General features: G+C 33.2%; 1 protein-coding gene across 2 annotated transcripts; it reads left to right on the top strand.

Annotated features, from left to right (window-relative positions):
- The first annotated feature begins 500 nt into the window (after positions 1-500).
- On the top strand, positions 501-14,433 carry LOC107045946 (palmitoyltransferase app). 2 transcript variants are annotated; one of them, XM_015268370.1, is made up of 10 exons: positions 501-774; positions 2,504-2,731; positions 2,843-3,003; positions 3,744-3,902; positions 6,207-6,344; positions 6,427-6,581; positions 6,666-6,783; positions 8,210-8,322; positions 9,638-9,737; positions 13,698-14,433. In XM_015268370.1, the coding sequence occupies exons 2-10, from the start codon at positions 2,583-2,585 to the stop codon at positions 13,997-13,999; spliced, it is 1,395 nt and encodes a 464-aa protein (XP_015123856.1). In that variant the 5' UTR covers positions 501-774; positions 2,504-2,582; the 3' UTR covers positions 14,000-14,433. The 2 variants fall into 2 exon arrangements, with proteins under 2 accessions (XP_015123856.1, XP_015123858.1); XM_015268372.1 differs by having other exon boundaries at positions 13,702-13,817.
- Positions 14,434-15,297: the final 864 nt, after the last annotated feature.

The following is a 15,297-nucleotide window of genomic DNA, read 5'->3' on the forward strand; positions in this document are numbered from 1 at the left end:
TGATATGGACACAAGAGTTCCGTTTCCCCTCCCCATTTAGACTATTGATTAATTTTTAATGAATATCTCTGAACCTAAGGGAGCTACCAAATTTTTCATCATAACCTTTTTTGTAGAGCGAACTGAGAGCTACAAAAAAGGTTATAATGAAAATTTCACTATTTCTCTTAGATTTAGAGATATTTCTCGAAAACTCGGGGAAGAGCTAATCGACTTCAACCGGTTTACCGCTTCGCTACTGAATTTATTGCTAATAAATTCAGAATATTATGCAGGGAGTTGATTATTGGTGAAAAATAATCTATTGAGTAAGGATTGGCGAATGCAGTTAGACAATGTGTGCACGATCACGTGGCCCAGAGTAACAATCAAAGAATTTACCTGAAGATGTCGACACTGAAATTTGCTGTGCTATGACACCAACACAATAGCCCGTCACGTGTGTACGCAAATAAATACATGGACACGGGTTGAAAATCGTCTTGACGATGATACTGTCATTGCCGAGTGAGCGAATGAGTGATTAATGTGAAAATTACCTCGCTTACTCGTTTTATTCCTTCGAAAAAAATGAAAAAGTTGATAGTCAATGTGAACTGAGTTGAAAAATTTCAAGTGGTTCGTGCGGATTACCTGGACTCGGAGTGATACTGCCAGGAAGTGATACAGGTGTTTTTCTCATGGATTTTCATGCATTCCACCGAGAAAAATATGATCGGAGCGAGTACACTTGGAGTCAGCGGCCTTGCACGTCGTAAAGATGATCCGAAAAACGTGAGTTTGGATTTTTTTCGTATCCTCTTTCATCGATTTCGGGTTTCTTTATTGGATTATTGATCACAAGTGATTCGAGGCAAATGAGATATGAAAATAGGTTAATCGATGGTGCAGGAAAATCTGGTGAAGGCAAATTTCACTTGCCTGAGATTTTTTTTTGGGATTCGGGGAATATTTTAGTTTTTTGTGATGAAATATTGTCATTGAGAACGCTCCACAGATTTATTTCAGATTTAATTTAATTTAATTTTATTTATTTATGTTTAATTTCAAAGCTATTCCTGTTATTTACCTGATATTATCGTTTTATTGTTGTGTTTACAAAATATTTTAGCTTTTCGTGATCAAATATTGTCATTGAGAACGCTCCACAGATTTATTGGAGATTTAATTTAATTTTATTTTATTTATTCATGTTTAATTTCAAAGCTATTTCTGTTATTTACCTGATATTATCGTTTTATTGTTGTGTTTACAAAATATTTTAGCTTTTCGTGATCAAATATTGTCATTGGGAACGCTGCACAGATTTATTTTAGATTTAACTTCATTTTATTTTATTTATTTATGTTTAATTTCAAAGTTATTTCTGTTATTTATCTGAGCTTATACTCTTATCGTTGTGTTTACAAAGTATTTCATCTTTTTGGTAAGATATATTGGCATTGGAAACATTCTACAGATTTATTTCAGATTTAATTTCATTTTATTTGCATTATTCATGTTTAACTCCGAAGTTGTTTCTGTTATTCATCTAAATTTATGGTTTCATCGTTGTGTTTCTAAAATATTTAATCTTTTTGGGATGAAATATTGTCATTGAAACCATTCCACAGATTTATTCTGGATTCAAGGCCCGGATGTACTATCTTTCGGACGTTATCTCGATGTTTTTTTAAATCTTTCGTCATCTGAGTTGTCATCTGTCAATTGAGTCCTGAGAGTTTTGAAAAATTATGAATGAATAACAAAAAAAAGTAGAAGAAATTCTTAATTTTTTCAAAGAGCATTTTTAATTTGTATTCAGAATAAGTTGAATAACAAGAAATTGAAAAATGTATCTGATTTTCGGTGACAAATGGCGGCCTGTCACCCAATATCATGCAGGGGGAAGAATGATTTCGTAAATCTTTTCCCACACTGCACCGAGACATTTATTACGGAAAAGGCTCTTTGAAAAAAGTTGCAATATTTTTGAGAATTTTATAATCACACTTTTATCACATAAAAATGGCAGATGACTACATACCACTGTTTTGAAAATTGAGATACCTAGCTGTCACTTCCCATGAGGAGTTAGTGTTTTGTTATCCACCATGGAAAATGACAGCTAATAGATAATTTACCACAGCGAATCAGATATTTGTAATTTCCACTTTTCTCAGCTCATTCTGAATCTCAATTAAAAACGCTCTTTGAAAAAGTTCAGAATTTTTTCTATTTTTTTAATCATTCTATCATAATTTTTGGGAATTTCTACATGATGTACCACTCAATTGACAATTTTGGATTACGAAAGATAAAAAAAATCCAGATAACATTCGAAAGATAGTACACCCGGGCCTTAATTCTGTTCTATTTTCTTTATCTATGTTTAATTTCAAATTAATTTCTATTATCTCCACGAATCAATAAAAATCCCACGTTTTTGTTACAAAATAAAAAAATTGAACAATAAATTCATAAAATGTCCATTGTATAACGATAATGGTTTTTATTCTTTCAGAGTCGCATTATTAACTCGTGAATGATTCCAAGGTCTACATGCTCCTAAAGTATAGATAATAAAGAGAATAAAACTGAAGATGCCGCACGTGACAAGAAAGTGGGAATTATTTCCCGGAAGAAATAGATTCTGCTGTGACGGAAGAATCATGATGGCACCACAAACTGGTGTATTCTACATAACTGTATGCCTGATTGCTGGAACGAGTGCATTATTTTTTGCATTTGAGTGAGAATTTATATTTGAATCACATCCATTAGTGGAACATTTGTCCTCAAAATCAATGGCAGCGTAACGAGTAGTTGTAGATGTATCTCATGTACTTTCTTCTATTTTCAGCTGTCCATATCTCTCGATACACATAACACCAGCTATACCAGTCATTGGTGGTTTGCTTTTTATATTTGTAATGTCAGCATTGCTCAGAACGAGTTTCAGTGATCCTGGAGTTATTCCCAGGGCTACGCCTGATGAGGCTGCCTACATAGAGAAACAAATAGGTACTTATTCCTCTATAAAAAATCCTCTGTAAAACAAGTACGAAATTGCTCTCATATTGCATATGAGGTGTTCCACGCTAAATGAGTCAACCGCTGACCCTTACCCTCTTGGAAATTAATGGCGATTTTTTCTACGATTGGGGGGGTTGAAAAACTATCTCTCAATTTTTTCCGATTTTTTTGGCAGTCCAGCTCAGAGATATGATTTTTTTTACATTTTTCCGTTTTTTTCCAATAACTCGAATTCTATTCGTCTGATTTTGATTTATTAAGCATCAAAATTTTCTATTTTTTACCGCCTATACGAGCATTTCCGGTAATTTTTTTTGTTCGATTCCCAGATGCTCATAATAACCAATTTTCGAAATAAAAAGTTGAAGAAGTTGAATTTTGCAAATTACGTCACTTTTGATTTGTTCCATTTTTTTCATTAATTCTTATAATCAAAACTAGTATTTTGAGCTGTCATTCAAGTTGGGCATCCTCCTGGATCTATTTTATTTTTAATTTTTTCTTTTGGAAATTTCGTAAATTTGGTCAAAACACCCCAAAACGATTTCGTGAGGGACAAAATATTTTTTGATAAACTCTCTTTTTTTAACTCTCCCCTGCATGAGATATTTTCATTCTGAAAAGGCACCGTCTCGTGTGAATCATCCATCTCTTGAGCCAAATATTTCATTTTGTCGAAGGTAGAGCAATTATTCATTAATTGACTATTTTTTCCATTTTTTTTTCAGAAGTGCCAAACAACGGCAATTCACCTACTTATAGACCGCCACCGAGAACAAAAGAGATCCTTGTCAAAGGACAATTAGTGAAATTGAAGTATTGCTTTACATGTAAGATATTTAGGCCACCGCGAGCGTCACATTGCAGCCTCTGCGACAATTGTGTTGGTATGTAGAATATATTTTGTTGATAAATTTTGAGATAGTCTTTCAGTCCCCGTCGTCAGCATTTTCTTGACGAAATTACCTATTACGCACGATGAAGTCCTTTCATTTTTTGACATTTGGTGTTTTTACATTCTAATTAGACAATTTACATTCTACAGTGTAAATTAAATTCTACTAAATTGTAATGTCATTCAAACTTGTAAATGTTCAATTTGTCGTGCGAAATGCGACATGTGTGACGCAAGTATGGGCAATTGATGAATTTGGTTTGATGATTTCCTTCAATTCCACATACTCAAATTATACCTGTTGACTCTTCGAATTTTGAAATAATCCATCCGGGCGTAAGGATATATAATAAATCTGTTACGATTCCGAACCAATGATTTTTATGATGGAAAATTGATTTTTTATCAATTATTTGTAGAAAATTCTTATAATTTTCGAAAATTGCTATTTTAAAATTATTTCATCTTCCCGCAAAAGAAAACTTTCTAATGTTTTGTTCGATGTTTAAAATGTTTTCTAACGATTCAACATCGAGATTCAAATGCAGACCCGCAAAGTTTAAATTAGCTATTTCTATGGTGGAAAATTCAGTAGCGAAGCCGTAAACCGGTTTAAGTCGATTTGGACTATTTGCCAGTTTTCAATAAATATCTCATAATCTAGGGCAGATGGCAAAACTTATGACATGACCTTTTCTATAACACTCAATTCGCTCGACAAAAAAGGTCATTACGAAAATTTCGTTATTTCCCTTAGATTCGGAGATATTCCTCAAAAACTCAGATGAAAGCCAAGTCGACTTGAACCGTGTTACCGCCTCGCTACTGAATTGATTGCTCATAAATTATTTATACAGAATACGTAATGTTCAAAAATTGTAATTTTTAAATTATTTCATCAATCTTCCACCAAAAGCAAATTTTCTTATTTTTTCCCGATTTTTAAAATGTTTTCTAACGATTCAACATCGAGATTCAAATGTAGACCTGCCAAGTTTAAATTAGCTAATTCTATGGTGGAAAATTCAGTAGCGAAGCCGTAAACCGGTTTAAGTCGATTTTGACTATTTGCCAGTTTTCAATAAATGTCTCATAATCTAGGGCAGATGGCAAAACTTTTGACATGACCTTTTCTATGATACTCAATTCGCTCAACAAAAAAGGTAATTACGAAAATTTTGTTATCTCCCTCAGATTCGGAGATATTCCTCAAAAACTCAGATGAGAGCCAAGTCGACTTGAACCGTGTTACCGCCTCGTTACTGAATTGATTGCTCATAAATTATTTATACAGAATACGTAATGTTCAAAAATTGCAATTTTTAAATTATTTCATCAATCTTCCACCAAAAACAAATTTTCTCATTTTTTCCCGATTTTAAAAATGTTTTCTAACGATTCAACATCGAGATTCAAATTCAGATCTGCAAGGTTAAATAATAAAACCATTGTAAAATGTCCGAAAAATTAGCGTCAAATGTGTCTCAAATGAAAGCTGTAATGTTCGACTACAAAAGTAGAGAAGCATTTCACTCGAGGAAAAATCGCCAAATTACTTGGATATCCTTAAGGGGAGACTACTGTGAGTTTTAAAAGTCGTGGGTTATTATTAGAGTAAGACTTTTCATACGTTGAAGATTGATTATATAGATCTGAAAACGAGTAATTAGTGCAAAAAAAATTTTTTTTATTGTTCGTTTGCCCGAAAACGTTTAAAATGCTAAAAACAGTCCAGGGCCTCCAATTTTTGAGCTACAAAAGATTTTTTTTTTTTCAAAATTTTCGGAAAAATGTGTGGAACAACAATTACAAGCCAGTTTTTTGGAATTCGACTCCTACACAGCTGATTTCGTTTTTTTTTCATATAAAAAAATTCACTATTTGTGTAAAAAAATACAAAAAAAGCAAATTTAGCCATGTAAGAGGAGAATTTAAAAAAACTAGCTCGTAACTGTTATTCCACATATTTTTCCGCAAATTTTGAAAAAAAAAAATCATTCGTAGCTCAAAAATTGGAGGCCCTGGACTGTTTTTGGCATTTTAAGCGTTTTCGGGCAAACGAACAATAAAAAACTTATTTTTGCACTAATTATTCGTTTTCAGATTTATATAATCAATCTTCAACGGTTGAAAAGTCTCGCTCCAATAACCCACGACTTTTAAAACTCACAGTAGTCTCCCCTCAACGCAAAACATGAAATGTGTCGAAAAATAGAGGCTCTCTGTATTGCGTAACAGGTCATTTCGTCGAGAAAATGCTATGAATTTTAATGCTAATAATGGAATGGTAATTCAGAGGGATTCGACCATCACTGCCCGTGGGTAGGCAACTGCGTGGGTCGGAGAAACTACAGGTATTTTTATGCATTTATCGTATCCCTGGCATTTCTCTGCGTCTTCATCTTTGCCTGTGCAATTACCCACCTCATTATGCGTGAGTAATTTAATCAACGAGTGTGAGAATTATTCTCTCGAGTTTCATCGTTAACTGATACTGTTTCGCTCTCTTTCCTCAGTTACTAGGGATGAGACTCCATTCTTGGAGGCTGTGAAGTTGTCTCCAGGGAGTGTAATCGTCGGGGTAGTCTGTTTCTTCTCAGTCTGGAGTATTCTAGGTCTAGCTGGGTTCCACACGTACCTCACAACGAGCAATCAAACGACCAATGAAGACGTAAATATCGTTGGATAAACAGTTGCTCAATAAACCTTTAAAACCTTTTGAACTTGTGACATTTATCTCTCTTTCTTTTTTCAGATAAAGGGGTCGTTTTCGAGCAAACGAGAACAGGAGAGTTTTAATCCTTACAGTCAAGGAAACATATGTGAAAACTGCTTCTATGTTCTCTGCGGGCCCGCTCCACCCAGTCTCATCGGTAATTTTGTTTTTTTTATCTCATTTTTTTTTTATTCTCATTTTTTTTTCTTTATCTCATTTTTTCCTATTCAAATATTCACATGCAATCACAATTTTAATTTGTATACTGAGGGGAAAACACGATCTACACCGAGAAGACGAGAGTTTTTTTCGAAGTACGTGTTTACTTGTATCAAAAAATTCGTGGCTCGAAAATTACAAAGCGCACAATATTTCACACCAAGAAAAAAAATCTTAAACCAAAGAATTTTATACTTGTCGGAACGATGAGGGCAATTGGTTTATATCGAGAAAACGAGCACTCGAATCAATTCAAGTGATTTTTGCATTAAAACATTTTAGAACAGGCTAAAAAACTATTGAATGAATTAATTCAGTAACGAAGTGGTAAAACGGTTCAAGTCGACTTATCTCTTAGTTCAGTTTGTGAAGAATATCTCCAAATCTAAAGGAGATAATGAAAATTTTGTAATAACCTTTTTTCTAGAGCAAATTGAGTGCTAAAAAAAAGTCTTGACAAAAATTCAGCCATCTCCCTTAGATTCCGAGATATTCACTAAAAACTTGCCAATTGCCAAAATCGACTTAAACCGCTTTACCACTTCGCTATTGAATTTAAATTTACTTGGTTTGAAAATTGGAGGATTATATCAAGTTTTCTAAAAAAAAATCTCTAAAAGAAATTCGTGAAGAAAATTGACGTTTTCTAGAAATTGCTAAAAAATTTGTTCTCTAAAAATTCGCAAAAAAAATCGGTTATTCTAAAAATTCTCAGCTTTCCGAGTAAAATCAATTCCTCGTTTTTATGTAGGGTAAACAAGTCAATTTCTAGACGGGGGTTCAACTTGCATTGAATATTCCGTAAAGAAAATGAAACTTGTACTGATTATTTCACGTTTCAATAATATTACTTTTGTATAATCACGTGATTAATTATTTTTTCTATTGACCAACATTTAATAGATAAAAAAAATATGGCCCAGCCGTCCGGAAATTAGGGGTTTCACCTGCATTCAACTATTTCTTAATTTAATTATTCTTCGTTTTGTTATTTTAATTTCAAATAATTTTTTTCTGCCAGCATATCCCCATTGAGGTGATTCATTTATTTTAAATCCTACCACGAACCTCGAATTTTCCTTAACCGCCCAACAATGGGCGTGTTCCCTCTATATAAATGTTTCAAAAAGCTGAAAATTTTTTTTATTGTTGGAATATCTCGGGGAAAGCTAGGGCGGACAGCTAATAAGTAATATATATCTGCGCAGAGAATCTGAAATGTAATTTAATAGATTATATTCAATCTTTGCGATGGTAAACTGTAATTAATCTTGAAATTTTGTTGAACCATTACGTTGTACTTTTTCACGTAACTCGTGATAATTATTCTGAAAGACTTCATAAATATTTTCCATCGATTACAGATCGAAGAGGCGTAGTAACACCTGGTTACAGAGCGGAACATGAAAGAGTCGGTGAAGACTACGTAATTGCTAATAATAAAGCCTATGGGACTGTGAAAATAATTCAACCACAGGTAAAATTTCCAAGTTAATTATTCAGAATAAGTGGATAATCGCATTGTTCATACCTGAGCATAGCCATTATTGCTGATAAATAAGCAATGTTATTCGGAATTAATTAAACTCGGATTCTAGTATATTTTCCCCTTCAATAATGGAAATTACTCTTAAGGATATTTCAGTATTTTGGCCATTTTTTCTCCAGTGAAATGCTTTTTTACTTTTGTAGTCGAGCATCACAGTTTTAATTTAAACCACATTTGACTCTAAATTTCCGGACATTTTACAAGGATTTTATTATTTTAATTTTGCAGGTCTGAATTTGACTTTCAGAAAAAAATAGAAAGTTTACTTTTGGAGAAATATTGATGAAATAATTAACAAATAGATCAAATAATTTTTGAAAATTACAAGTATTTTCTATAAGGAATTTATAAACAATCAATTTTCCATCATAAAAATAATTTGTTCGGAATTGTAAACAAATTTATTCACATTTAGAATTTTACCAAAAATCGATTTCATGCCTAAAAAATAAGGTTTTCGAAAGTTTAAACAATTTCAATTGTTTATTTATAAACAACGAATGTTTGAAAAATAGTAATTATGTGCAAAATGGAATTTGAATGACGCTGAATATTCATGATTTTTTGCAAAATTTTCAGAGGCAAATTAAATTGACAAATTTGATGATTGAAATTGTAAATGATCGGACATTTTACAATGATTTTATTATTTAACCTTTGCGAGTCTGAATTGGAATCTCGATATTGAACCGTTAGAAAATATTTTAAAAATCTGAAAAAAATAGAAAGTTTACTTTTGGAGAAAGATTGATGAAATAATTAACAAATAGTAATTTTTGAAAATTACAAGTATTACAATTTTTCACCATAAAAATAATTTGTTCAGAATTGTCAACAAATTTATTCACATTCAGAATTTTACCAGAAATCGATTTCATGCCTAAAAAATAAGGTTTCCGAAAATTTCAACAACTTCAATTGTTTATTTATAAACAGCGAATGTTTGAAAAATAGTAATTATGTGCAAAATGGAATTTGAATGACGCTGAATATTCATGATTTTTTGCAAAATTTTCTCAGGCGAATTAAATTGACAAATTTGATGATTGAAAATGGTTGAATCTGTAATGGGGGCTTTTACAAACTGTAAAAAACACTTGGATATCCTTAAGCCTTCTGAAAGTCTCAATCTGAGACTATGGAAGATCTGTTGTGAGACTTCGGAAAGTCTCAGTGTGAGACTTTCAAAAGTCTCAAAATAAAACTAGTTATTAATAAATCTGAAATAATAAATAAATTTCAGGTAAATGGAAACAGCATTCCACCGATGGACACCGAGCTGAGTGGTTCAATGAATAATCTCGTATCCGGACGTCGTTCTCCGCGAATAGAATCCCTGAACGGTGAGTTGATACTTGTAAGCCAGACGCAGCGTCTGCCCACGGAGATTCCCAATTATCACCAATACCCAAACAACGACACGTACATTCCAAAGTATCCGCGAAGAGTGACTCAGGATCGTGTGCCCTCAGTTCTCTACTACGAATCCCAAAGATTCAACACCACTTCCAGCGAAGGGCACAATTACAATTACCAAAAATATCCGCAAAGGTGTCGCGATGAGTTTCAACGCACCTCCGATAATAATTTGATCCACGATCAATACGCGATTGAACGTAAATACGGAGTTGATTTGAGGAAATATCCGCGTGGATATTCGGCGGATTTATTGAGGCACAAAGACGAGGAGTACAGAAATCATCCGGACCTGCAGAAATTTCCCCAGCGGTATTTCGATGACTCGAATAGGCCCTCGTATTCACCACAATCCATCAAGTACAATAATTTAAGGTGCAATCAGCATGGATTTAAATATCCCATTGCGAAGAACATTTTACCAAGTCGTATTCTTGGCTCGGGGGGCATTCCCATTATTGGGCAGGCAGCTATCGGGCTTGTTGTCAATAAATTTGGATCAGCACCGTTGAACCATGAAATGTCCTTCGCTGATAATTCTTTGTGTTCGGGGGAGGGTATTGAGGATGATATCAATCGAAGGTTTATCGTCGGTTCCATGAGTGATAACGATTGACAATGTTTTTTTATTTTTAATACTACGCGATTAGTCGATGACTCGAGTATTTATTGCGTTGCTTTTATATCGTTCAGTGTTTCAGATCAATCAAAATCGAATTATTAAGAAAAATCGTTTGAAGTTGCCACGAAAAAAAAAATGGAATGATTTTTCTTCAGTAATCAGATTTTGCAGATCGAAATTCTTGAAAGAAATAATTTAAACTCACCTGGGGAAAAAAGATTTTTCGTTTTTTGAGGAAAGATAGATAAAAAGTATTGTTTTTGGAACGTTTTTCCTTCAGTAATCAAAATTTTGTAAATTTGGGATTTAAAAAAATATTTTATCAAGTTTTTTATTCTTAATATTTCTCAATTGGTCGATGACTCGATTATTTGTTGCGTTGCCTTGATATCATTCACCGTTTCAGATAATTCAAAATCAAATACTTGAAAAGAAGTAATTTAAAATTACCTGGGCAAAAAAGATTCTTTGTTTTATGAGGAAAAATAGATAAAAAATCATTTAAACTCACTCTGAAAAAAAATTAATTCTTTGAGACAAAATAGACAAAAAGGATCGTTTTTGGAACGATTTTTTTTCAGGAATCAGATTTTGTAGATCGGAATTTTGTAAATTTTCCATTTCAAAATAATATTTTCCCAGGTCGTATTCTTGGTTCGGGGGGCATTCTCATTATTGGAAAAGCAGCTATCGGACTTGAAAAAAAATCAATTAAACTCGACTCGGTGAAAAATTTTTTTAGTTTTTCCAGGGAAAACAGATAAAAGTTTTGTTTTTGGACCAATTGTTCTTCAGGAATCAGATTTTTTAGAAGTGAATTGTGTAAATTTCTCATTTCAAAAAATATTCGGGCTAATTGTCAATAAATTTGGATCAGCACCGTTGAACCACGAAATGTCCTTCGCTGATAATTCCTCATGTCCAAGAGAGTGTATTGAGGATGATAATAATCGGGGGTTTCTTGTCGGATTGATTAGTCATAACGATTGACAATCTTTTTTTTATCCTCAATATTACGCAATTATTCGTTGACTCGATTATTTATATAATTGCTTTTATCCGATTCTCACGTTAGATAATTCAAAATGAAATTATTTTAAAAAATTATTTGAATTCATGCCGAAGTAGTTTTGTCATCATTATTTCATCTCACTCAGAATTTTTGTGTAATTACGAAAATCCATGCATTACTATTAAATAAGTTCAAATTTTCACACGTTAAATCTAAAACACCTCAAAATAGAAAATCCACAAGTTGATGGGTCATTAAAACGGCGTTTCTTTGTTTATAATTACGACCTATTGTCGAGGGCTCAAGCTCGCGCTATTCGGTAAGTCCATCATCACTTGCATTTTTCATGCACATTTTTTATTAAAAAATATAAACATAATTTTTATTGAATTTTTTTATTAAGTATATGAGGAAGATGGTGATTGTTTTGTTTCTGTGTGGGTGGTTCTTGTGACAACTGGATTTTTGCTCTAACCACCAAGCGTTTGAAATCAAATTTTAATCAAAATAATTAATCAATATTTTTTATCCAATGGATCCGGTGTTGATTGGCAATTGATCCATTCCAGCACGACTCCAAGGGCTTTGTCATGAGCTTCTTGATTTTTGTAACTAATCCACAGGAGTTTGGTTTGCCATTCTTTCACTACCGACATTTATTACCTTTTTATGTGAATTTTAAATATTAATTTTGGGAATACTGGCAGTAATTGAGAAAAAGAAAAGGAACTATGAATACAGCTGGAACAAAAAACCTTCGAAATTCTCAATGAATCATTTCAGAAAATTTAATTGCTTTTTCGGACATATTCCAATACAGATACAGCATTCTCGTGGCGAAATTATGACACACTATTTTTTGACCTACGTCATGTTTTGAATTGCAACTTTGTCTGCAGAAATTTTGATCCTCACCCTTTAATTCCGTAGTGCAGCGGTAAAACGGTTCAAGTCAATTTTGACTGTTGGTTAATTTTCAATGAATATCTCGGAATTTTTATGGGAGGTAGCAATGTTTTTGTTAATTTTTGATTATAGAACGATTACAAAAATTTCGCTACAGAAACAAAAAGAGAGGACCCAGCAGAGGTACCAACTGCACATCCCTTCCTCCGACAATCCTTGAAGCCAATAGTATGAGGAATAATTCAGTAGCGAGGCGGTAAACCGGGTCAAGTCGACTTAGCTCTTCGCTGAGTTTTCGAGGAATATCTCCGAATCTAAGAGAAATAGCGAAATTTTCATTACAACATTTTTTCTAGAGCGAATTGAGAGCTACAAGAAAGGTTATTACAAAAAAATTGCTATCTCTCTTAGATTCCGAGATATTCATCAAAAAATGGCCAAGTCAAAATCGACGTAACCCGGTTTACCGCTTCGCTACTGATTTAGTGTCATTAAGTTTTCAAAGTGTAAATATTTTTGATATTAACTTTTGTAAAATTGTATATTTCGATATACGAGTGAGACGGAATTTTCAGCTCACGAAAACGCACTTTTCGACACGAGGTGAAAGCCGCAGTGTCAAAATAGTATATTTCGATACGAGTGCGGAAAAGTGTTTTTTTGACTCGCCGGAGGTTTATAGCACGAGCCGAAGGGAGTGATACAATCTTTCGAGCCAAAAAACACTTTTTTCATTGTTCGTTTGCCCGAAAACGCTTAAAATGCTAAAAATAGTCCAGGGCCTCCAATTTTTGAGCTACAAAAGATTGTTTTTTTTTCAAAATTTTCGGAAAAATGTGTGGAACAACAATTACGAGCTATTGTTTTGGAATTCGACTCCTACACAGCTGATTTCGGTTTTTTTTCATACAAAAAAATTCACTATTTGTGTAAAAAAATCCAAAAAAAGCAAATTTAGCCATGTAAGAGGTGAATTGAAAAAAAATAGCTCGTAATTGTTATTCCACATATTTTTCTGAAAATTTTGAAAAAACAAAATCATTCGTGGCTCAAAAATTGGAGGTCCTGGACTGTTTTTGCCATTTTAAGCGTTTTCGAGCAAACGAACAATAAAAAAATTTTTTTTGCACTAATTATTCGTTTTTAGATCTATATAATCGATCTTCAACGTATGAAAAGTCTCACTCCAATAACCCACGACTTTTCTGTAGATAAAGAAATCCTAATGCAGAACATGAAATGAAGGGACTCCATAATTTGTCGTAAATCATTTTGTCGAGAGAATGCAGTGTCGGTGCTGAGGTATAGCTAATTTTTTCAACTCTATAGCACTGATTTTTCTTCTAGGCAGTACGACAAATAGCGTGAGCCACCTCGTAACCAACGAAGTTCCACTGGCCTCATTCAAAATACCCCCAATTGACATTGATGAGATAGCCCCATTGCCTTCAAGGCAATCTGGGATCATGTCCTCAGCGAGCGCCAACACTGTATCACCAATGACAGCAGTAACACCACTGTCTGCCTCTCGACTGAGGCTACTTCAAGACACAACTATGATTGAATCTGCCCTGGATCTAGATTCACTCGAGGACTCTAGTGTCGGTCGCGGTAGTCAAATGGGCCTCATAAAAATGGGAGTTGTTTAGAACAAATGAATATTGATTAAGGAGAGACATTTTTTCTAGATAGAGCGAAATTTTTTGAGTTCATGGATGGTAATTCAATAATAGGAGCAGATCCACGTCAAATTAGCAGGACAAGAAAGTTGGTGCTGGGGATTTTCGTCTCAAGTTTTTTCTGAAAAGATGGGGATTAGATAAAAATTTTGAAAAATGAACCATTGAAAAATATGGATAATTGAGGGAGTTATGATTTTTTTTTATTGCTAGTTTAGGTACAAAAAAAATTGTTTTCCAAATTGGCCCCAATTTCTCGGTGGGGTTTCAAGCTATCAAATCGCCCTTTCGCAAACTCAGAGAACGTGAAAAACACTTCATAATGAGAGGTCATACATAACATTATCTTCAGTTTGACGGGGTTTATACGAAAGAAGGTTTTTTTATCGTTAATTACTCAAAGTTCGGCGGTTATTAATTTTTTCATTGAGACAAGTATTGGAAATAACCGAAAATCGCTATTATTCATGCAATTATCGCCCAAATAAGTGAATATTCAATTAAATATTAGCAAATGGTGGAGGTTAGACTCATTATATCTTCTATTATTCATCTTCAGGATGATTTTTTGAGCGAAAAATTATTATTTCTCTAATTATACAATGGAAATACATTTTTCAAAGAGCTTTCATTTGTTGGTAATCGAGAATTTAATTTAATTGACTCATTCTTAATTATTCAATTGAGTATTCACTCATTTGGGGAATAGTTGCATGAATAATAGCGATTTTCGGTCATTTTCAATACTTGTCCCACTGAAAAAAATTATAACCGCCGAACTACGGCGGAAGATAAACTCTAATTGGCGACAAAGTTCCTCTCATTTTATTGACAATTTTTGGTGAAAATTTCAGATGAAAAAAAATTAGCTTTTTTTGTAATTAACGATTAAAAAACGTCAAACTGAAGATAATGCTATGTACAATGTCTCATTTTGAAGGGTTTTCCGCATTCTTTAAGTGTGCCAAAGGGCGATTTGATGGCTTGAAACCCCGCAGAAATATTGAGGCCAATTTGGAAAACAATTTTTTTTTTAAAAAAACTAGCCATTTTCAAAAAAATCATAACTCCCTCAATTATCAATATTTTTCAATTTTTTCTCTTTCAAAATTTTTGTCTAATCGCCATCTTTTCCGCAAAAAATGAGACAAAAATTCCCAGGCGTGGATCTGCTTGTAATTCAGTTGCGAAGTGGTAAAACAGGTCAAGTCGATTTTAACTATTGGTTAGTTTTCAGTGAATATCTCGGGATCCAAAACAGATAGCAA

This window comes from Diachasma alloeum, unplaced genomic scaffold, assembly GCF_001412515.2.
Source record: "Diachasma alloeum isolate Michigan unplaced genomic scaffold, Dall2.0 Dall_scaffold_01136, whole genome shotgun sequence".
NCBI lineage: Eukaryota > Metazoa > Arthropoda > Insecta > Hymenoptera > Braconidae > Diachasma > Diachasma alloeum.

Coding starts and splice junctions, on each gene's coding strand:
- LOC107045946 (XM_015268370.1), top strand. CDS start 2,583: ATGCCGCACGTGACAAGAAAGTGGGAATTATTTCCCGGAAGAAATAGA. Junction 2,732..2,842: donor GCATTATTTTTTGCATTTGA/GTGAGAATTTAT, acceptor TTCTATTTTCAG/CTGTCCATATCTCTCGATAC. Junction 9,738..13,697: donor GCGAATAGAATCCCTGAACG/GTGAGTTGATAC, acceptor TTTTTCTTCTAG/GCAGTACGACAAATAGCGTG.